The sequence below is a fragment of the Glossina fuscipes genome, unplaced genomic scaffold (assembly GCF_014805625.2).
Source record: "Glossina fuscipes isolate IAEA_lab_2018 unplaced genomic scaffold, Yale_Gfus_2 115, whole genome shotgun sequence".
Classification (NCBI taxonomy): domain Eukaryota; kingdom Metazoa; phylum Arthropoda; class Insecta; order Diptera; family Glossinidae; genus Glossina; species Glossina fuscipes.
The window spans coordinates 1,538,674-1,562,434 of record NW_023998458.1 but is presented as its reverse complement, the minus strand read 5'-3'; the positions used below and the strand labels follow the sequence as shown (position 1 = coordinate 1,562,434).

The window sequence follows — 23,761 nt, the reverse complement described above, 5'->3', positions numbered from 1 at the left end:
ATTTTAAATCCATTTGAAAGTTATCATCACTGTAGTAAATAAGGAGAATTTGTAAGAAAGTGGACTCGGTAATCATAGTACATAATACTTACGGCGCCATTTTTACTCGTTTGCAAACACTGGATAACATTCCGTGTTTCTTCCCTCAAAATTCTATAGATAATTGAAATATTTCTTAACATCAATACCGTTTTTCCTTTACAATTTTTATAATAAAAATTCACTATTATATTTGTATAAGCAGCGTAACTAATAAGTTTGTTGTATGTTGTTTTTGTTCGTAAACAAAAGAATTGCGAATTGAGATTGTGAAATACATTCTTAAATAAGAAGAATAAGAACTATTCGTCCATCGTCGCGTGTTTACATTGATTATAAGACATTCTTGCAAGAGTCTTGTGCAGTTAAAATTTAAACCATGTTTGGTGGAACGAAGCCCACATTTGGTGCCACCACTACGGGAACAGGTTTTGGTACGTTTAATAATGCAACCACAACGTCGCCCTTTGGTCAGCCGGCTTTTGGCAAACCTAATACCACAGGTTTCGGAGCAGCCCCCAGCAAGTATATATCAATATTTCAGTTTTCATATCGAATATTATTAAAAGATCAATTTTTGTTCCGGGTATCAATAAGAGATGAATTTTTGTTTTTTCCTTTGTACAATAAAATCAAAAATAATAATTTGTATTTATTAAATCACATTGCAATTTTGAAAGCTTTGGTGGCCAGCCGACCACGTCGTCTTTATTTGGTTCAACAGCGAGTCAACCACAAGCGGGCAGTTTATTTGGTGCATCTAATACTTCCACTGGTTTTGGTAGCACTACAACCACATCATCGTTTGGAGGTTAGTCAAATTCTTGATCTAAAACTTCTGCTTCCCTTGTTAAAGTCACTTGTTAAATAATTTGTTCCTTGTTACAGCTTTTACCCAACCTCAGCAAAATGCTTCGATATTCGGTGCAGCTCAACCAACAACTAGTACACAATCACTTTTCGGGCAAGCGGGTACTTCAGCTTTTGGATCGGCCATTAAACCTGGTGGTTTCGGGCCGACGGCAACGCAAGCGACTCCCTCACTTTTTGGCCAACAGGCTACGCCATCAACAAGTTTTGGCGCTTTTGGACAGACGGCTGTCACTGCGCCCAATGTATTTGGTGCCACTCAAACATCAGCATTCGGTCAGCCTGGCAATGCGGCCAGTAATCCTGGTACTTCCATAGCCAAATATCAGGCCACTATGGGCACAGATACTTTAATGAAGGGCGGCCAATCCAACAATATTAATACCAAATTGCATTGTATTACCGGAATGAAGGAGTATGAGGGTAAATCCTTGGAAGAACTACGTATGGAAGATTATTTAGCCAACCGTAAAGGGCCACAAGCCGGTACTTCAGGAGCAACAGGCTTCGGCTTGGGCTCCTCGGCCGGTACTGGTTTATTCGGTTCAACAGCTCAGCCGTCAACCGGATTGTTTGGTCAAACAACTGCTAACGCTAATGAAAACAAAAGTTTATTTGGTCCTATCGGTGGGGGATTTGGTCAACCAGCTAGCACAGGATTTGGAGTAACTGCTAATCAACAACAAAGTAGTTTCCTGGCAAAGCCATTCGGATCTGCAACCACAACCGGATTCGGTAGTACAAGTACAGATGCTAATAATCCATTCGCTGCGAAAACTGCTTTTGGACAAACCGCCGCACCATCGTTGTTCGGTCAAAGTACCGCCGCTAGCGCAGTTCCAGCTTTTGGTCAGGCTAACACTGGTTTTGGAAGTTTCGGTAACACTGCTAATACGCAGCAGCAACAGCCTTCATTATTTGGACAAACTGCTGCTGACGCAAATAAACCAACTTTTGGTCTAGGCGCAGGTACTGCGACTAATACAGGATTCGGCAATTTTGGCACCACGGCAACTAATACGGCTGGCGGAGGATTATTTGGTTCGAAACCAGGTGCAGCTTTCGGCGGTAACACTGGTTTTGGAACTACTACGCCGGCGAACACTGGCTTCGGTAATTTTTCTTTGAACAATGCAACGACGAGTGCTGGAGGTCTCTTCAACAAAACTCCCGGCTTTGGTGGATTTGGTACTCAAACTTCTCAAGCAGCTCCCTTAAATTTCAATACCGGCACAGGTAGTAATTCTTTATTCGGAAACAATCCAGCAAAGCCAGGTGGGCTGTTTGGTTCTTCTCTAGGAACTACGACAAATAACCCTGGGGGGGGTTTATTTGGCGGTACAGGCAGTAACGCTTTCGGCACTACGGGTACATTGGGATCAGCTTTTGGCGGTGGTTCTCTTGGCGGCACTAATGCCCATTTAGGCGGATTAAATAGTGGCATGCAGCAACAACAAATACCTATACATCAACAAATTCTTTCCAAAGTAACTTCACCGTATGGCGACAATCCTATATTTAAAGATTTGCAAAGAAACGATGAAGTTGACGCCACTCGAGCGACAAATCCGGCAGCACAAAAAGCAATCCTGGAAAGTAGCTTCAGCGCTAGTCAACAATTCAGAGTGTCAACAAAGGCGAGTCCAGCTACAGTGAAACTTAAGCCACTGGGTTCACCGTTAACGAAAAAGTGTTTATTCGACGGTTTGGAAGAGCTTGATGCCAACGCAGAAAGCTTCCAATTAAAGCCGAATCCAAAACGTTTAATATTAAAAAACAAAACGAGCAACACGTCCTTCAATGCAGACACAAGCGTTTCGGAAACTGGCCCTGCGACAATAATCAATGGATCACGCAACGAATCTTTTTCAGGTGAGACAGCTGCAGAATCCACAAGAACCAAAGTCTCCGGACTACCATCAAGAGGCGACGCTAATTCTAATAGTGGTACATTGGCGGCCGTTGCAACAACTTCGGAAACGACTGGTCGCCGCGAATCATGGCTGCATCCTCATAACTTGGAGAAAGTGCGCCAGCATAATTTAAATGCTGGCATTGAACCAGGCATATCGCCCAACAGTACATTGAATGAACTTGTGCCTCGCAAGCCTTTAGAAACTTATCGTCCTTTAGGCAATATAGCAATTGTTGGGCGACCGTCTGTTTCCACCGTAGTTGAAAATCCTTTCGAGGATCAAAGTAACACAAGCCTGTTATCGAACCGTGACCAAAGTGATGTCAACGCCAACAGTAGCATCTTTTCCAGTCGTTCGCTGACAACTGAGGATAAATCCACAAGCATTGATGAATCAGGTTTAGCAGAGTATGAAGAACATCCTACTGGCATTATATTAAGACGAAAGGGGTATGTTGCTTAACCTTGTCAAGAATTCTGTTTAATTACTAAAAAATAACTTTAATTTCAGTTATTACGTCATACCCTCTTTGGACGATTTAAAATCTTATTTAGCAGAAGATGGTTCGTGCATAGTACCGAATTTCACTGTGGGCCGTGAGGGTTACGGCAACGTATACTTCGGCAAGGAAATGGATGTGGCAGGCTTAAATTTAGATGAAATTGTTCATTTCCGTGATAAGCAAATCATTATTTATCCGGACGATAACAATAAGCCGCCTGTAGGTCAGGGCTTGAATCGCGAGGCTCAAGTTACTCTCGACCAAGTATGGCCACTGGATAAATGTACGCATGAGCGTATAAAGGATCCTCAACGTTTAACCGAGATGGACTGGGACGGAAAGCTACGACGAGTATGCGACAAAAATGAGACACGTTTCGTTGAGTACCGTCCTGAAACGGGCAGTTGGGTATTTCGAGTAAAACATTTTTCCAAATATGGCTTAAATGATAGCGACGAAGACGACGATGTGCCTAGCGATGCGAAAAAAGCCAAAGTGGCGGCAGACGCGACCACAGCGAAGCCACCTGCCAACGCAGCAGACAAAATGACTTTGGCTGCCTTGAAAAATGCACAAAAAGTAAGAAAAAGTAAAGCCATTTCAACAGTAATTTTGCTTTACGTTTAATTTTAGATTTCTGAAGACGCTGCCCGTGCTTTGGATCCTAAAACTTTAACGGCTGGTTTTTATCCCTTAGACGAGTCTGCCGAATTCATGCTTATGGATAAAGCTCGTTAGTGTCCTTGAAGATGTTAACATTTAAATAAAATTTTTATACTATTATTATAAACTTGTTTTTGACTTTTTCATAGAATTTTTTGAAAATAACAGCAACAATCACTCCATGTTTGAGCGTGCAGTACCTAACAGTCCTGTAGCTAATATGATAAAAGATGCAGGCATCGATGCTCATAAGTTGCAGCTAATGAAAGCTTCATTCTTCATCAACGACGATGTAGAAAATAATTCGGGTAAGGTATCAAAACTAAAGTTTTTAATCTTTTTTTAATCGAGATTGGTTGTAGTTTCCGATTATGACATCCCCGACGAATATGATCACGATTTACCATCAGCTTCTAATACTTATGGTGGAAAGAAAGCTTTCGAGTGGAATGGAGCCTCATCATTGTGGAAAGATGTAGTAACTGGTGACGTGGTCGGTAGCGGTGCTGGTATGTCAGATGTTTCGAGTCCAGATTTCGGCTTGACGGACGCTTCCCCTCATTTACTCATCTCATCTCCCGCCTCCATTGCAAGCAATAAGCAAACAAGGAAAATCTCTCAACATAAGGACGATGATAACTATAAAAGGATTTTTACTCAAGAACTTCCCCCGTTTATCGTTAAACCGAAGGTAGCCCCAGTAAGGAGTTTGGCTTGCCAAGTACCGTTGCACAGGTCAATCGCTTATCCTTTACGTTTTAAGTGGGCTGCAGATTTAGGTCTTTACAACAGTTGCCGCTTCAAAATCGGCTTTGGCCCTCAACAAACCTTAATAGTACCGACTACTCACAGTAACATAACGCGTGAGGTGAAACGTAATGTCAATTTGCTATATTTTAAAAAAAGTGTGATAAAAAAATCATTTTTTATATATTTTTTACATACGTCTAGCGAACAGTAATTTGGACGATGTCGCTGTCCAGTTATTTAAAACCCGTTCAATCGATGATTACTCTACTACTGTCTTACAGCATATAAAAGTATCGTCAACTTTGCATTATGAAAATTTCAAAGAGACTATAGTTGAACACTTAAACATACAATTGCGTAATTCCCAGCAACAGGAGGTTGTAGGCAGTGAATGTCCTTACATTAAATCGGATGGAGGTACAGAACTAATTTTAAAACATTTAGATGAGGCCATAAAATTGCTAAATGTAAGCCCTCTGGAGGAGTATGCCGTATCCGTGTGGTCTCTGTGCTTAGCGTTATGGGGCGATCATGAGGAATTAGAAGGCCGCGATCCCACCAGTCATTTTGTAGTGATGTGTCGTCGCAGTTTGTTGTCCGAGTGGTTGGAAAATACTTTAACTGATAAAGATTTATTAACGAAAAATGTGTCTCGCAATACCTATCTGGATCATTTGCTGGAATTGGTAATGTGTCATAAAGTAACCGAAGCTTGCGAATTGGCATTTTCATATGACGATGTTAACTTGTCATTGCTGTTGTCTCAATTGTCCTCTGGACCAAGAGTGCGACAATTAGTTGAAGATCAATTGGCCGCATGGCATGCCGATCAAGCTGATGAGTTTATACAATTGGAACGTTTGAAATTATTTATGCTAGTGGCTGGTGTTCCACTAATGAGCTCATTCAATGGCGATATCAATTGTTTGGAAGGAATTGAATGGATTAAAGTTTTGGCGGTAAGTTAGTCGAGTTAAGTCTATCTGCCTCGATCGGATCTGTCAATTCGTCTAATGAGTTTACTTTTCATAAGCGTGAATGATAAATTTTCATCCTAAATTATTACAAATGAAATCTTACCATATAAAGCGATATCTTTCCTAGGAAGTTGAGTTTTTACGTTAGTAGATTTTGCGCGTTCATTTAGTGTGAGATATGGGCGTAAAAGTAATTCGACCTGATTTATTTTCAATCGGATATGCTAGGGAACAAGCTCCCTTAAAATATCTCAAAAATTCTGCCTTCAGATGGATAAATATGTTCAATACAGCAGATGATTCCGAATTGATTGGCTTAAAAGATGAGGCTGCCCCCAAAATAATCTTGGGTCTCACATTTGTCGGCAACAATTTAATATAATCTTAGAGAGCAACTAATGTAGCGTAGATTTCTATTTAACTAACGCCCTCTTTTTCTCGCATTCCTTTCAGTTACAATTGTGGTATTTAAATTCGCCTGTTTCATCGATAACCGATGCTTTAATATCTTATGACAAATGTTTTCAAGCACAGGAATTCTACTCTCAGCCGCCGATACCCACTTATATGGAAGAGGACAGCCTGTTCAGTGAACAGCAACGAAAATATCAACCTGTTTATGATTTACGTTATCATTTATTGCAACTGTTTTCCAAACGTAGTCATCCTTTGGAAAGTCTATTAAATCCCGCTACTCATACCCCCGACCCTATGGATTATCGTTTAAGGTATGTTTATCTATTCGATCATAAAAATTATGTATTTTAAATTTTCTCTTTCTTCTAGTTGGTTATTATTGCAAACATTGGAAGCTTTGGGTTATCATCATTGTTCTGAGCTGAGTGAAGCGCAATTACACACAGGTTTTGCCAGCCAATTGGAAAGTCACGATTTATGGGAATGGTCCATTTTTGTCTTGCTACATATTAAGGATCGCAATCAACGTGGATTGGCTGTACAGAATGTGCTCTATCGTTACGTGATGATAAGCAAAGATGTGCCACTTAGTGAAAAGGAAAAATTTGTTATTAACAACTTGGGCGTACCGGAGAAATGGGTTGATTACGCAAAGGCAGTGAAAGCGGGATCTCTTGGCGCTTATCATCTGCAAGCGAAATATTTATTAAAGGCTAAGCAATGGTCTCTCGCCCATGAAGTAATATTCCAGCGTATTGTCCCAGACGCAATTATAAATGGTAAGATGTGAGATGAGATGTGGTAAAACAGTTCCGCGATCAAATTTACAGTTTTTTTCTTCTTTCGTTTTTTAGACAATCTGGATTACCTACATGGTTTATTGTCGCAATTTGAAAGTCCCGATTTGCATAAAAATATTAAAGTGCCCAATTGGTCCAAACAAGGGCAAATATTTTTTGATTTTATAAATATTAATGAAAAGGTAAATGATAAATATTGCTTTTGTGCTTAAGTTTGTCGCGGGAAAAGTACAAGTTGTGTAACGCGTGGAGACGAGCAGATTTGTCGAGGGTTTTGAACGACTCTAATTTGATGATGAATTAGCTTATTTGAAGATTATTTCAGGAAGCTTGGAATCTTAATCTTCGCTACAAATTTATGCATACAAATAATTCCGTTATAGATATTTAAACATTTCCTAACGATTTTTCTTTCTTTTCACGTTTTTCTAAAGTTTAAAAGCCTGAAATCCTTAAAATCTGAAGCCGATATTGAGGCGCATTGGGAAAATTTAAAACCTCAATTAGCCGACTTATGTTCGCGCATTAAATCATTACCTTGTCCAACCACAAAACATAGTTTATGCCAAAGTGAAATTGCCCAAAATCTGGCCTGCTTATTACGTGGCGTTTTGCTTGTATGTCCCGTCTTAAATCCATGCAATATCATTACGATTGCTCTGGAACTTTTACCTTTGCCACAAGAATTTGCTCAGCGGGAGCTGCGGCATCTGCTCGATACACTTGTTGATGATTTAAGTAAACCTGAAGTAAGCGGTAATGACAACGCGATGGCAATAGATTGATAAGCCGATAGCCTAAACTTTAATATGTGTTTTATTTTTTAGTTCTAAGCATATCATAAATTTTCAGTTTTTGTTTAAAAATAATTTCTTATGTAATAAAGATTAATTTCCAATACCATAAATATCTAAAAAGAAAACGATGAAGGAAGGAAACCTTAAAGTATGTACAACTACAGTTGATACGAAAGATCATAACATTATCATACTCCTTATGCCAGAACTCTTTCATTTGAAGGGTCACTTAGTTAACATAATGTAAAGATTATTGCACATAAAACACAAAAGAGTAGACATCCAATTTTCAGACTTTTACTATTCATGGGCGAAAACATGGGCTGATTAATTTAACTGATTTTTGAACTCAGTGATGTATGGCAGAAAATGCCTTTCGGTTTTCGTCGATAAACATTTAAATTGGCTTCTCCTTCATTAAAATATATCCAATAATGTAACCGCTATGTTGAGCGTAATAATGAATGTATGAACGTTAAAGGGAAATCTTTTCTGAATCGATTCATGCAGTAAGAAACCAGCTTAGCCCCCCAAGCATTTTTTGTTGTACGCACAAATTTGATCAGATAGTACTGCTGTTAATCATGAGATACTAATCGTCCTATCGCAGCGTAAATAGCCTATTGATACAATAAATCCGCAAGAACCAAAGGATCACCAAGCCACTGTGAAATAAGAAATAGATATAAGTGAAAAGTACAGCGAAGAGAAGAAGAAGATTTCGTGAAGATGGGGTGGGTAAATGAATGTATGTATGTATGGACGGTGACTTAACGTCCCAGCAGCCCCACCCATTTTACGATGGGAAAAACATTTATCAGACATAGATACACTGATCGAATGATTGAGAATATATAGCGTAATACATATACTGAAGCTTTCTTCGAACCGTTGCGAACGAATGTCTCTAAAACCAATCTTCAGAGCTGTGTATAAATAGGCACATCTTTCCTCGGAGGATAAATGGCATAAACAGGCATTGACGAGCATTAATGATATGCGTTCTCCACAATATGTTATAATTTGCGAGTTATTAAGTAAAGTGCAAAGAAAGTTTACCATTCTGAACGAATGAATTCTTTTTAGGTATAAAAAGCAACAAAAAGATAAAATACGTGAATTAAAGCGTCAGCGTGAAAGACGTCTGAAGTGTTCGGGAAGCAAAGAGTCGTCGAAACTGAAGGGAGATGAACGTTTTAAAGTCACAGATGCAGAAAAATTTCATAGCGGAAGGAAGAAATCGAAATCCAAGCTAGATGAGAAGTCTCCAAGTGAAGTTAAAAAGCCCAAAAGAACCGATTAACGTTTTCAACTCTCTTCGAGCAAAAATGATAATAAAACCAGCAAGTAAATAGAAACTTCTTAAAGATGAAAAAATTATTTTTATTTATTTCTCTTGTTCTTCTCGTCGTTATTATCATTTTAATAATTTTTATTTGAATTTATTGCAAATAAAATTTAAATTATTTTTTAATGTGTCGGTAATTTTTTTCTTTTTCTTTTCTTCGTGTGGGTTCTAATCGTAACGTTCAAAGTAACTCCCAATTATTAATTAAAATTTTAGTTTTAATAATCTTAAGACTTTTTTATAATATTCTTTACTCAAATGACTTAGAGCTTTTTTTATTTGCAGTAGCATATATTCAGCGCAGAGTTCTTTTTAATAAATTTGAAATTTATGATGTTCCTTACATCTTTCTATGAAAATCCGTACTTTTGTGTCTGAAAATGACCAAAATCCATACATTTTTTAATAAAAGTAAAGAAAAGCTCAGAAAAATTCTCCCCGCAATATTTTTTTAATTTGCTTATATTTCTATGGCATGTGTTTCATCCTGCTGTATGGAATTTTTTACTAAAAACAAATAAAACAAAAATTTGAAAATTTAAATTTATCTTACCAGATTGGAATCTTGATCGCTAACGTAACTGATTGGGTTCCTCGTTTCGATAATGAGCAGATGTTAAAATCCACTTGTTATTTAACAAACTGCCGCCACAAAAATGTTTAAATTGCTCCTCCTCCTCTAATAGGCGGTTTATCAGCATGTAATTCCATTTGTCTTGGCCGTCGAAATGAGCGTTGCCGTTTAGGCGAACCGCTTGCTAATATTATACGTTTTTTTGAGAGCAAATACTGAATGGGAGCCAACATTTTTTTGCTTTTGTTTTGTTTGCAAATCGAGATAGATGTGATCAGTAAGAAATTATTTTTTCTATCTAGCAGAAATTCCGAGGAATTTGTTACACAATTTCAATTATAAAAAGCACACGCAAAGAAAACGGGTGGCAATAAACACTTTACAGGTTACCTAGGCAATAGTGAATATAAACAGCGGTTGTAAAAACGATTTACGTGCTCTATATAACTATGGGCAAATATAAAATAACGGTGTGGTACCAATCTCTTCTTCTCCTTTGTAACTATTTATTGGAACATGTGGTACAAGTTATGAAAATTGATTCGAATTCCACTATTATAACGAACTAGAGTTACAGATTTTGTGAAAGGGATGATATGTGGAAATCTTAAGTTTTTTTTTTTCAACTTATGAGCTCCCTTTTTGCAGTGGCACTCCTCTTAGGCAATGAATACCCGTGTAGTTACAATATATGTTATTTAGGCTGTTTTGAAAGGGGTAAACATAGGTGCACGTTCAAGGTAATTCTCGGACTTACTTCCGTTAATCTTCCGGCGATGCTCTTATTATCCAAAAAAAAAAAAAAGACCTTTTAAATTATTTTATAAAAACATTTTTCCATTGTTAACATTTTTTCGTTTTGTACATTAAATAATAAATCTGAATAATAGAGAGGTATAAAAACCTATAGTATTCGAGGAAGGAAGGAATGTTCGCATTTCTTGTAAATACTATTAAGGCACACTTTAGGTTTATGTAAATAAAAAAATAATTTGGTACAAATAATATTAAAATCTAAGAAAAAGAAAACGTATATATATATATAGATATGTATATATTAGAACTAGAGCCAAAAATTGGACGGAATATGTTAGAAATGAATTATTTTGAATTTTTAACCTACTGGCATGGTAGAAACGGTACTATGTGGGGTGGTGGGACGTGAGCCGGCCAAAGAATTGGCAGTCGATGCATGCAAAGAAGCCATGGTACCCATCTGAAAATTTATGAAAAATGTAAAGAAAACTCAATCCTTGCTACTTACTATATATAAAATATATGATTGGAAATATTGTTTACCCTTAAATGAGCCAGATCCTCAAGTTTCGTTAAATCAGCCAATTCCAAGAACAAAGAGTACACTACACACCAACCATAGATGCTAACCAACACGAATACCGACCATAGGAAGGTAATCAAAGCATTATAGGCAAAGTACAAATCGTTAACAATCGCAAAGAACAACAACGCCAAGGTACGCCAAATTGTAAATATGGCAAATGTCCAAAGCCAGGGTAAAATTTTACGCTCATATTCCTAAGGCAATTCAATGGCAATCAAGAAAATTTATTATAATTTCATTTAAAAACAAAGTAAAGCGTGAGAAAGAAAAGTTGATTTTAAAAACAACAACAACAAAAAAAGTAAAAAAATATAAAATGTGTATATGTTTTACCGGCATTATGTTAAAACGTTTTTGTGCATTTCCTTTATTGCATTGCTTGGCAAATTAAGGAAAATATGTACAAATAAAATGTGTGATTAAATGACAGATATAAACAAAAACTTAATGAAAATTAGTAAGAAAAATGACTTTCGCCTTGAGGCGCAGTTTGATTGCCCACCACCTTAGATAATTTACGTTTCTACTGTTAATTCATCTCTATTATTCAATTCTATTATTAAGTCATCTTTGAAATCATCAATTTTATTATCCTAGGATAGTAAAATAGATAGGATGTAATATACATATACAGTATTTCTTAAGAGAGCTTTCAAATATACATTTTGAGGTTATGTTATGTTCTCTTATTTTTTTCAAAACGCGAATGTACAATCTACGATATAGGGTAATATTGTAGGTAAGTGTTGTTTAAAAATTCGTGTGGACTACCGTCTTCTTTCTAAACCCATGCTATTTAGATCGAGAAGCACAGAAAGTAAAGAAACTAATACGGTATGAACTTAAGATTCCTTTACAACACAAGTTCAGTGCATGGATAAACGATAGGAATATATATCCTTAAATGTAATGTACCCTACGCTTAAAGAATGCTCATGTATAAATATTAATATGTAAGAAAAATTGTGAAGCAAATGATAAGCGATGCACTGGAATGTTTAGAGTCTCAAATTGGTTTCTCCTTACTAATTCGTATTGGTTTAATAGTCAAAATAACCTAATTAATATATGGTCTATTTTTCGCTTTACAATCAGGTTTTTTTTCCCTTATAAAATTTTCCAGGAATGGCGAATAACGAATTCATAAGTTCACCCGAGTCAAAATCTCTGACAGATATTACAGATTAATTAATAAATTTTACATGCTTTTAAAATGTAGTAGTAAATAGTAGATAGTGACCGTAACATAAAAAGTGGAACATATCACCAGAACTGAATTTAAACAATTGAATAAAATTGTTTTGTACTTACTTTTCTTAAAGCTACCACCAATAAGATACTAGTAAATAGAACAATGGTGCCTAAGATTAAAGAGAACAAAGCGAACACTATCAGCATGTGACGCACTACAATTGAGATAATTAATTAAGGTTAATTAAGGAGGTAATGAATTTATGAAATGAACTCTTACCATGTTTATTGCCTACATAAACAAATTCATACGAGATTATATAGTAACCGTAATGTGTAGAACCGGGAGCAGCCATAGCTAAACAATATATATCAAAAATGGCAGTGCTAATGGTAAATAAAGCCAAGAACTAAAATGAAACTGTTAGTTTTCAGGAAATCTTCAACAGAAGTAAAATAGTTCAAAGTGTACTCACTACAGCGAATAGGCCAATTAACAAAGCGCTCTTTTGTATATCAATATATTGATTATTTTTTAGAATCGGCCTCTGATACCAAGGTATACGTACGGAACGTGTTGATCGTGATTTTACGGTGTGTAAATTTGTCGACGATCTGCGCTCAAATAACAGAAAGAATTTTACGCTAATATATGCTTTTGGTTTCTTCTGTTTCATTTTTTTTTGTTTACCTGCCCGTTGTATGTGAATATACGGAGGGATTTGATCGATAAGTAGACGGAGTTTTGCGGCCGTAATTCATGTTGATTAAACTCACTTAACCAAGTCCTTTGTGTTAATTAAAAACGCTTAATAATATATGGTTTTTTATTGAGCTTCTTTTTTCCTAGAAAATCTTCATGAACAGGGCGTGCCCTGTTTTCGTTACCGTAATCGTGCCTTATAACTATTTCTAATTAATTTTTTTGTTTTTCTATTTTACTTGTAACTTTAAATTTTAAAAAGTGCAGACATTTTATTATCTTAACAATTTTATATTATTTAAAAAGAAAATGCAAAATCGCAATAAATGTGTAAAAGAATTTTATTGTTTCGATTACCAAAACATTCAGCGATGACAACTTCACTGTTATCGTTAGTGTTTGTGATAACTTTTTGTGGTCGAACACATTTGGGCGCTTATCAAGCTTTTCATACGATCGTTCATGCAAAAAAAAAAAAAAAAACAACAAATAAAAGCAAGCACAACTTGCGCATTCAAATTTTCGAAATCCAAATAAAATTGCTTGGGAATATAATTGGAAGAAATTGTCTTGTAAATATTCACAACCCAGTTCAATATTATAACACTATCGGATACCGATATTTTTCCGGTCATAAATAACTTCCTTTTTCGAGTCATAAATAACTTCCTATGCAGGTAGATAGAATCTCTTGTTCATATTTACGCAGTTAATGTTCTGTCAACTGTTGTATGTGATGCATGTTACATTCAACTGTTTGTTTAGCCTCTGAAATGGAGAGTCAAAAGTGTAATGCATTGGGAATTTAAATGAGGCAATAGCGCTAAGATGATAGCTGCAAAAATATGCAGTAAGCGGTGAAGGACTGATAACTGATCGGCCAGTTAGAAATTGGTTTGTTAAATTCCGTAACGAAAATACAAACTTGAAAGGCGGGACGTCCGTCCGACTTTGACGACAAGTTTTTAAAGGCATTATTGGACCAAAATCCACGCCAATCGACAAGGGATACAGCAAAGAGGTTGAATGGCTCGAAACCAATTGTAAAATTAATATAATTTTGTTATTCAATGAAAACAATATAAATGTCTGACAAAAAAATGGAAGTTACTTATCACTCGACCAAATAATTATTTCAATTTCTGAATATATTGAAAATTCAGACTCTAAGCACTAATCTAAATTAAATCAGAAAATAAAATAGTACATGGAAAAGACGTTCGTGTCGTCACATTTTTCACAAAAGACTAAAAATGTAACATTTTAAATTTGTGGAGAAAAAAATAAACTGGATTCTAGTTTTTTATAATTATTCGAACTCGGCTGATAACATTTCTATAGTTGAGAGTGTTTTTTCTTAAATTAAACAATTGTGCATGAAGGCTTCACACAGGCATAGTCTCGAAGTTAAGAGAAAATCTTGTATTCGGCGGAGTTTTTCTAGATGGCGAATCATCTATTGTTGAAGAAGCCTTATAGAATATTGTTATGGTATCGGGCGATACTTAGTGGCGATCGGGAAAAGTTGTTGCGGGCATATGGAATGTGTACAATTACTCGAGATCAACTCGACTTTTATTATACTGATCGGTTCAGAAACATTTTGTCTTTGAATCCATTTCCATTCCTCTAACTGGTATCCGTGCCTTGCGTTTCCTTGTTTCAACATATTTTCATAGCATGTTTCATCCCAAAGACGCTTGCAATTAGACAGGGAGTTACGACCACTTCTTTCTAAAAATCGGTAAAAAACAGTATTTTTGCGTATTAATTATATATCGAGAATTTAATTTGAAATTAATAAATTAGATTTCCTAAATTAATTTCAATATATAAATGTAATAATTTCATTAAATTAAATAAAAATCATCAATACTTTGTTTCCTGTTTTTAATGTATTTTCAAATATTTTTGTCTGTACACGACAAGAACATACAAATATTGGTTGATAATATTACATGAGCCAACTTTTTATCTTTCAAAGCAGATCCAAGTCAAGAGGGAGAAGGACTTCTGGTCAATGAAAAATTTCTTTCGTTCTTAATTAATCGCATTATAGGTAAAGAAGTGTTAGGAGTTAAGAAGATCTCTCTCCCGCTCTCTTTATGCCTCACACCACTTGTGTCGGAAGGGTACGTTAAGTTTAGCCGAAAGTTTTTTGGGGAAGGAACATCTAAAAGGACTTGAAACCCACCTTTTATTATACCGATCGATACAGTATTAATCTCGAAATCACTTTTTGAATCGATCCAAACTTGTCGGTCCGTCCGTCTGTTCGTCTTGTTTTCTTGTATTCAACCTACAGCCCGCAATTTTTTTTAGATATTTCGAATAAATTTGGTACACTAGCGTGTTTCGGCTGAAGACCGACCGCTATAGAAAATCGTTCGGATCGGGTCACTTTTACGCCCATTTCCTATACAAGTCCTAATTGTCATATTGAAAATTTCTTATATGAATAACTGTACGGTGGTGTAGAGTATTTGATGGTGGTCCTTGTTTCATATTAAAAAGAAAGTTTATTCCTTATATTCAAGATCTCTTATTCAAAAAAAAATAAATAAATAAACAAACGCAGGCGTTAAAATAAAATATTTGACCAATGAATTTAAAATTTTCAGTACGTACAGTTAAATGTAGTATGCAAAGCACCTTCATGTACCATGTTTGTACCAATTGCTGATCAAATTGCAAAGGAGTAGATCATGTTGAAAAGTCTCAATAGATCCGCGTTGAAAGGACTTCTTTTCTTCTAGGACTTTAATGCCACCTACTATATTTTACCGTGATTTTAAAAAAAATAAATAAGCAATTCTTTCCGAAATGATCTGGAAATTATATTTTATTAAAAATTTCATTACTGCACAATTTTAAATATTTTCTTCTTCAGTGAAAAAACGCTGATCTTTGCTTTAAACTGTTGCTCTTATACAAAACATTTGTTCTCCTGAAGGTAGACCTTTTTTATATATATCTCAGTACGATTCATTTCACATGAACTTTCCAATTAAATTGTTGTTTATAAAATAGAGCATATTTTCTGTCTTTCGTTTTTTTTTTTTTTTAATCTTTACATTTGATTCGTTTTATTTATTGATTATATAAGATTTCTATTTTTTTTTATTTATCCCTTTGTTTTGTTTTTCGTCCAGAGCATATAGTAGCAGTATATGTATATATAGGTAACATCTATAATGTTCGGAGTACATACATACGTACATGCATTAAACACGGAATTATTATATAAGACATTTTTATTGAAGTCATATAATAAAAATCTTTGACTGAACAATTAATTTAAAAATAGGAAAAACACTTTTAGTTTATGTAACATAGTTTATAATAAATAATTATACACATATATATATAAATAATATGTTTCGCAAACATATTAACAACTGTTAATTTAAAATGCCTTTTAAATACATAAAAAAAAAAAAAAACCAAACTGTTGCTCGGTTCTTTGCTTGCCGAGCACAACATATTATTAACGAAAAAAAAAAAAATGTAAATAATGATAATAATGAATGAAATAAACATTTGGCAATTGTTTTTTTTTTTGTTTTTTGAAAGAAGTCGGAAAAGAAGAGCAGATGAGGAGGTTATGGCCTCAGTTGGTAAGCGTTACACCTTTATCGACTAAGCACTCACTGCAGGCCAGATCAAAGTAAACCCTACCTGCGAACACTGATATCATAGTCGCGCGGATCTTACTTAAAACAATTAAAATAATCATAAAGCGTAAAAAAAACATTTGGCAAATGTTCAAGAGAGGAATTACTGGCAAAGAAAGCTCAATCTTTGTATATGCTTTCTTAGTTAATGACTTTCAATCGGTGGGCGAAATTCGAACACATCAGGTAAACAACTGACTACAACTTAACATTTAAATTAACATTTAAATTTCCACACACAAGTTTCATAACTTTTGTTGTACGTCATCACACACATCATATGTTTTATTCATGCAATGTTATGGGTTAAGTCGATTGAAAAGATCACGTAACCTAGTTGCGGTAGTAGAATTAAATTTTCTCCGAAAGCGAAAGCAATGTAAAGGAATTTCAAAAACTATAGGAAAATATTGAAAGCATGTGATACTTAGAGAACTAATTAAACTGGAAAATAGCAGCTTTTTGCTTAAAAGAGAGAAAAGTGTTTAATTTGCAAACACACACTCGCTGTGATGTAAGCCAGACTCTATTACGGCTCAGGCAAGTAAATGTACCTTTGGCTCTTCTAACATCCGGAGCCGGTTTATGGTCCTCAATAGCGAGTAAAGTCGGGTTATAGACTCGTTGTAACGACCAGAGTAGGATAGAGAGTTTACAACTGTCCATAAAGTATGCAGTAAGGTTGCTGGCGAATTGTGGTCGAATTTACTCGACCTCGAGAAACACAACGCGGCCTCTGATTATGATTTTCGGATAGAACATTCAAGTTGCGATCGAGTTTACTCAACATTGAGAACCATACCTCCGCCCCTGACTATGATTTGTGAATAGGTGAAGACGTAAAGTGAGTTGTGATTAAATGCGTACATATGCAATGTAAGAATAAATTCCTGGTAATTCGAAAATTGTGAAATTTCTTAACTTATACCCTTTCCTTACTACTTTAGAGAATAAGCGTATACAATTATCAAGAATTTTGCATGGATTGTGGGACTTTAGAGAATAAACGCATATTCGTTCTCAATCATGCAGCAGGTCTTTGTAAAAAAGCCATCGAGTAGAAAACAATGAATCCTCGAAGTAAGTGAGTGAACTACTTCTTAGGGTGCCTAAGAAACAGGGAAAGAAAAGGCTTTTACTCACTCGACTCCACTTATGAAACATATCCGTTCATATCTACTATGGGAGATTTGAAAAATGTTGGTGTTATTTCAATACATTTCTCGAAGGTATTACAAAATATACCTATTCTTGATCAGTGTGAGTAGCAGAATCGATTTAGCCATGGTAGTTGAAATTAAGACGATTTCAACAGTGTTCAAGTTTATTATCAGTTGAATAATCATTCTTATAAATTACTTAGCCGAACGTCAAAAGATCAGCAACATTGGCCAATAAGTGCAGCTAAAATAAAAGCAAAAAAGAAATTAGAATTTTACATTCCTACTTAGGTACTTACCAACAGACATTTTATAGGATCTATCAAATGTTTATATAAACTGTGAAGCTAGGCAATGGCGATGCCACATATATTGTTGATTAGTACAAATATCGAAATCTTTTCAGCCATTTCTATCCGCCTATCTGGCCCTCGGCCGATCTATTGCAATTCCGATTTAAACTTTCTCTAGGCAATTTACGTTTTATTTGATCATTCTTGGCGGCTTAAGTACGGAAGCCGATGAAAAAAGTATATAATAAAAGTGTTGCATTTGTAAAAAGTAGGAACACTATCTTCGGACAAGGCCGACTATTAGATACTGTACACCACATTGTCTAACGCAATTCTTATTTTTGTATGAAATTACTATTACGGGTCAATTTTCATCACCACATATGAAAACCTAGATTTTTCTGCTCTACAAAGGATCAATTTTCATGAAAATCCTTATTAAAGTAGGATCTAAAAAAAAGGCCGAGACTGCCCAAAATTGGCTGCAGTTAATTTTTTTTATGTTAAATTACTATTACGATATAATCCTCAATCATGAAGCATCGAAAATTGTACCTTTTTGTTGTAGGAACTTCAGTTTTCGTTATATGAGAGGGGGTTCGAAAATTGCCTCAGCCGGCCCAAAGTTTTCATACCAATTCACAGCGCCCAAATATTACTATCTTGAAAATTGCAATTTTTTTCCATATAGCCAGTTTTCAGAATAGGGCGTTATGTAAGGAGTGGTCGAAAATGTGGATCGATGGGAACCGTTTTCATTAGGGTTTGCCCTTGGGTCAACACACATCACTGTACCAAATTTCATCGAAATATCTCAAAACTTTGGACCTGTAGCTTGAACACACATTTACATGGAAAGAGATCAATTCAGATTATGATTCTGAATCGATCGACATAAGAAAAGGTTGGTCTATCTATCTTAAGCCCTTCTGCGTGTTACATACGACCGCACTAGCTTAATATACCCTGTACCACAAGCGGCGTAAGGTATAAAAATGTGATGATCACTTTTCTCTTGTTCCTGTATTATGAAATCAAAATTTTTCTGTTGCCTAGCTTCGAGCTTTGAGTTGGGCCTTAATATTTTTTTTTTATTATTAAAATTCCTTTAAGAAAGTTCGAAAAATACATTTCGCACGGAATTATTTAATGGTAAGGCGACTTGTATAGGTCATCATTTATGAGTTGTGTGCTGTTGGAATGATGAAAAAGAAATATGCCTCCTATACTTTTTTATTTATCTAAACAATACTGCACAATGATCATTGAAAGATTTTAGGTTTTATTCAATTTTTAAAAATTTTTGTTAAGCAATCAGTGAGCTATTAAAATATATTATATATTAAAAAAAGAGGTTTGTTAGCAAGTCAGTTATAGCGGAGAATGCCTATAAAATTATATAATAATAAAATAATGTTATTTTACATAACGTAGAAAGTAATCTATTTAATGTAAACGCAAGCTGTTACGTATCTATTGATAGATGTCCAGTCAAACGACTCCATGTTGCCCGCACATGAAGCCTTAATATAGAGATTAGAGTTTTTAATGCAGCTAAGAAGCGTAGGTAATTACGTAAGCGAAAATTTTCTGCTTAAGTAGTCCTAAGAGGTTGATTTGCAAAGTTTCAAATCCTCGTTAATTTTCAGTGAATCTACCGCCAATTGTGTAGAGAAGAAAATGGGAAGGAAGTACTTTGCTCTAAGAAATGTTTTGAGATCATAGTTGATTGGAATATGGCTAAATCGATCCATCTTGTCCAGCTCGACTTAAAAATACATACATTGTACAGATCGTACATCTCTATATCGGGAAAGGGAGAGAGAATCTGAAGACATCATTAAATAAGTAAAGTTTTATTTATTTATTTTTTTTTAGCTTACAAACTGAAGGTTTTATGGATTCTACAGAGCCAAGGACACATTTACTCATACCTTATGCTAGTTGTGTTCACTTTCTTAAAGTTCTTGAAAAAAAAAATGCAAAAATTATTTGAAGCCAATAAGGAGTAATTAGGAAGCAAGCGAAAGCACTGTAGTAGGGCACGGCCCTACAGCTATTTACAAACCATTTTTCATTATACGTCGCAATGTAGTAGGTGATCGAGAAAGTTATATGATCCGAATCAATTTCAGTAGCGTTCGTCCTTGAGGCGAAATATGTCAAGTTACCGAATGTCATTAAACTACATGACAAATTTGCAGATTGCATGTTGAGTAGACGAATATAAGACAGACGGATGGACAGACGAGCAGAGAAGGTTAAATGGGTTCACAAAATAATTATAATAAACAATAAAAACACGAATTTTACCTTTTTGCCGTATTATTGTTTCCGATGCACAGACGGACAGACACATAGATAAGGTTAAACCAATTTACAAAATGATTCTGATTCAATCACTATTTCAAGTTCTGGGTGTTGCATACATCTGCACAGATCGAACGTTCCCCACAAAGATCATCACAAATGGTTTGCGGTATAAAAATGAATAAAATAAGTAAAGCGTGATTTGAAGAGTTATTGCGGGAAAAAATAGAAATATTTTATATTCTACTTTACATAAAACCCCTCGAACAATGAGCGACCTTCATAGAATATGTAAATCTTACATTTTGACTTCCGATTAAGAAAAGAGCTCATTTTATCGATTTTCGGCAGCGCCAAAGCTAAATTTCTTTGTCATTTTTTTACTAAACTCAGAAAAAAAGCTGAAATTAAGGGATAAAAAAAATAATTTGTTAAAAATCAAAAATATTAGTAAATTAAGAAAATGTTTTCTGAAATTTAAAAATTTTAAATAAGGAAAATAAATGCAGAATAGAATAGGAGAAGAAAGTTTTAACTCGCATATGCTTTGAAAAAAAAATTCATCACTCGTGTATACATATTTTTAAATGGATTTTTGGTAAAATAATTGTTGTTGTTTCAGTAAGTTATTATTATTATTAATAAATTTCTATTTTTTTTATTATTTCAATTTAATTAAGTTTTCTTCACATTTCTCTTTTTCGTATATCTTTAAATATAATTTTTGACTCCATCACTAACAATATGGATGAGGTTATATCATAATTTCGCCATTCGATTTGGAAAATCCGTAAACTCAGAAACTTTGGGGTAATTGTATACCCTACATTAGATTCTAAGCCGATTTACATTGTCTCGTTCGTTTAACGTTCATTTCGCGATTCCGCACAGTCCGAAAGAAGGAACTTTCAAAGTTACAAATTTGCACCTATGTGCGTAGGCTTGAGTTCGATATTAAGTTTTATCTCGGCGGTACTTATATAATAAGTTAATTGAAAAGTTCGCAGAGAGGCATTTACATACGAAAACTAAGTAAAAACAAGGTATTTTAGCGCAACTAGCAGCTTCAAGCTCTGTGTTTGTCCATGGAACAAGCTAACTATTGCAATCAAGATTTTCCTGCAATAGAATTTTTATTAAAATATATTTATTTGATATCTATAAAAAAAATGAATAAAAATTAAAGGGTGAAGGGTGCGCACATCAGCAGGCATTTGGAAACCTCGGAAGTTCTAAAAGTTTAAGGGAACAATATGGAAAATGGGGTAAAACAAACTTTCGTTAAGATTCGAAACTCTCTTCCTATAGGCGCATCTTATAAGTACATTTGTAGCGAACTTTATATATTTGACGGAAATTGCGACAATTAAATCCATGCATAACTGAAAAGGTGTTGGACTCTTGATGAAATGATGTCCAGCCCAGTTTTCCACGCGATATGTAAATCTTTTCGAAGCAATAAATTGGATTCTAAAAACGACATTTGAAAATATTATTATCATTATTCTAACTACCTCAGCTAGGGAAATAAATTATTAGGCAAAAGTCTTAAATCACTTCATAGCTTCTAAGGCTATCGACTTTATTGCAAGCTCTGAGATTTGAACCCACGATCATTGAGTTGCTAGTGGAGATCCATTCTCAACTCGGCCATTCAGTCGGTACCTTTTGAAAATATTTTTTTTTATACTCAGCACCAAAGGATGAGGGGTATATTCATTCTATCAAACTTGCTTGCAACGCCCAGAGGGAAGCATCATAGACGCCATTAGGTCTATACATTCTTCATCAGCATCAAATTCTAAATCGATATAAACATGTCTGTCTGTCCATCTGTTCTAAACATTCTCGCGGCCGCAAAAATGAAGATGTCGACTTCAAATTTGGCAGCAACATTGGAAGTTCTTGCACGCAAGTTAGTATTGAAAATGGGTTAAATCGGTCGAAGGAGACACTCGCAGCACCATATAAACTTAGAACACTTTTGTTTTTCAAAAGAAATGAAAAATTGTTTTTTTACTCAAAAACTATAGCAAATAAATGCACAAAAATATGGACTTGACCTAAACTTTTCAAAGGGCACGCCGTTATAAACTTGGAAAATTAATTAAAATAATTCAGTGGATAAAATAAATAAATTTACAACTAGAAGATCCAGTATATACATGTCTTTTCAATTTACGTAGAAAAGATATTCCAAAGGGGCTTACGTGCTCAGTCAGTGTGACAAGATATTTTAAAGAGATGCATTGAATTCGATTTTTAATATAGTGGAACAGCTTGGTCATCATGAATAGTTCTATTCGAAATTAACCACGACGTTTTAACAATAAAACGAAGAGTAATAAAGTGAACTGGGCCCGCTTGTTCGCATTTACGAATTGCTTAAGTTGATTAAAAAAATTCTAGAGGGCGGCTACTTACTCGAGCTTAGAACAAGAACAAATTTGATCATATTATCTAAATCGTTTTTCTGTATTAAGGAATAATATCTTTTGATTTTTTCTTTTTCAATTTTATCCCTTGATTGATCATTTAAATATACAAGGATGATATAAAAGGATGACATATTGGCATTTGCAAGGATTTAAAGAGTTCATTTTGCGGAGTTTGTCTTAGAGCCCTAGTTCAGTCAGGTACTTTGATGGCGTAGCTTGGTAAGAACGGAGAACGTGCGCTGACAAAATAAGTTTTCAACATAAGTCTGCCGCGCATCTATCAGTGTTCAAAGTTATAGAACTGATTGTGTAGTGCAGCCATTGCTGATTAGAAGGAAAACTTTTTGGCTCTTTGGTTATTCGCTCTAATTCATAGAGCCACCACCTATGTGATCTTATGTGATGAAAAGAAAGTAAAGACAAGCTGCCATCGCAGTTAAAGACAAAGTAATTCCCAGCAGGCTAGAGAAGTTAAATTACCACCTATTGTAGAAACCACCAAACTGACGGCATTTGAATTCTTCTCTCTCGGTTGCTTATGCTTAACTCTAAAACAAAGTTGTACATAGCGCGGGATTTTTACACTAAGCAATCGTAATTCTTAGATTGAATGAGTTTCGAAAAATGGATGAAAAATTGAAAACGTTCTTAGTTGAAGGGAGAATATGAGTATGAGTATGAATGAAGAAATGCTTTTCAACTGTAAGTTTCCTTCGAGACGCCCACAATTGACAAAAAAATTGCGCAATTTTTAATAAATATTGACTTAGGGTGATGGATGTCCAAATCTTTATTTCGCCCTAAAGCGAATGCAAAATATTTACTGATATTTTCTTTTTTAATGATTTTGGAAATTACGATTACATCTAAACTAAAGTCATAAGATCGTAAAATTCAATAGATGAAAAAGAAAGTCTTTCATTGTTTTCTCTTTGTTAACATTCTTGCTTTTATGAAAAATACACACACATATCAAACTTGTCATTATTCTAATGTT

At 34.9% G+C, this 23,761-nt stretch overlaps 2 protein-coding genes across 2 annotated transcripts; one reads left to right on the top strand and one right to left on the bottom strand.

Annotated features, from left to right (window-relative positions):
- The first annotated feature begins 107 nt into the window (after window positions 1-107).
- LOC119640102 (nuclear pore complex protein Nup98-Nup96) lies at window positions 108-7,874 on the top strand. Its single transcript, XM_038037923.1, has 12 exons — window positions 108-564; window positions 720-850; window positions 928-3,274; window positions 3,336-3,906; window positions 3,961-4,060; window positions 4,140-4,298; window positions 4,353-4,865; window positions 4,942-5,699; window positions 6,171-6,445; window positions 6,504-6,913; window positions 6,989-7,116; window positions 7,369-7,874. The coding sequence occupies exons 1-12, from the start codon at window positions 419-421 to the stop codon at window positions 7,717-7,719; spliced, it is 5,889 nt and encodes a 1,962-aa protein (XP_037893851.1). The 5' UTR covers window positions 108-418; the 3' UTR covers window positions 7,720-7,874.
- A 2,595-nt stretch (window positions 7,875-10,469) lies between these two features.
- LOC119640118 lies at window positions 10,470-13,170 on the bottom strand. Its single transcript, XM_038037948.1, has 6 exons — window positions 12,878-13,170; window positions 12,663-12,801; window positions 12,467-12,596; window positions 12,307-12,401; window positions 10,953-11,189; window positions 10,470-10,869 (listed from the first exon to the last, which is right to left on the bottom strand). Exons 1-6 carry the CDS (start codon window positions 12,946-12,948, stop codon window positions 10,768-10,770), a joined length of 774 nt encoding a protein of 257 aa, XP_037893876.1. The 5' UTR covers window positions 12,949-13,170; the 3' UTR covers window positions 10,470-10,767.
- Between the last annotated feature and the right edge of the window lie 10,591 nt (window positions 13,171-23,761).

Excerpts from the sequence above, each read along its gene's own strand:
- LOC119640102 (XM_038037923.1), top strand. The coding sequence starts at position 419 with ATGTTTGGTGGAACGAAGCCCACATTTGGTGCCACCACTACGGGAACA. Across the intron at positions 4,061-4,139 it reads CATGCTTATGGATAAAGCTC|AATTTTTTGAAAATAACAGC; the intron begins GTTAGTGTCCTT and ends ACTTTTTCATAG. Across the intron at positions 6,446-6,503 it reads CCTATGGATTATCGTTTAAG|TTGGTTATTATTGCAAACAT; the intron begins GTATGTTTATCT and ends TCTTTCTTCTAG.
- LOC119640118 (XM_038037948.1), bottom strand. The coding sequence starts at position 12,948 with ATGAATTACGGCCGCAAAACTCCGTCTACTTATCGATCAAATCCCTCC. Across the intron at positions 11,190-12,306 it reads TGGTGGTAGCTTTAAGAAAA|GAATATGAGCGTAAAATTTT; the intron begins GTAAGTACAAAA and ends GAATTGCCTTAG. Across the intron at positions 10,870-10,952 it reads AGGATCTGGCTCATTTAAGG|ATGGGTACCATGGCTTCTTT; the intron begins GTAAACAATATT and ends ATAAATTTTCAG.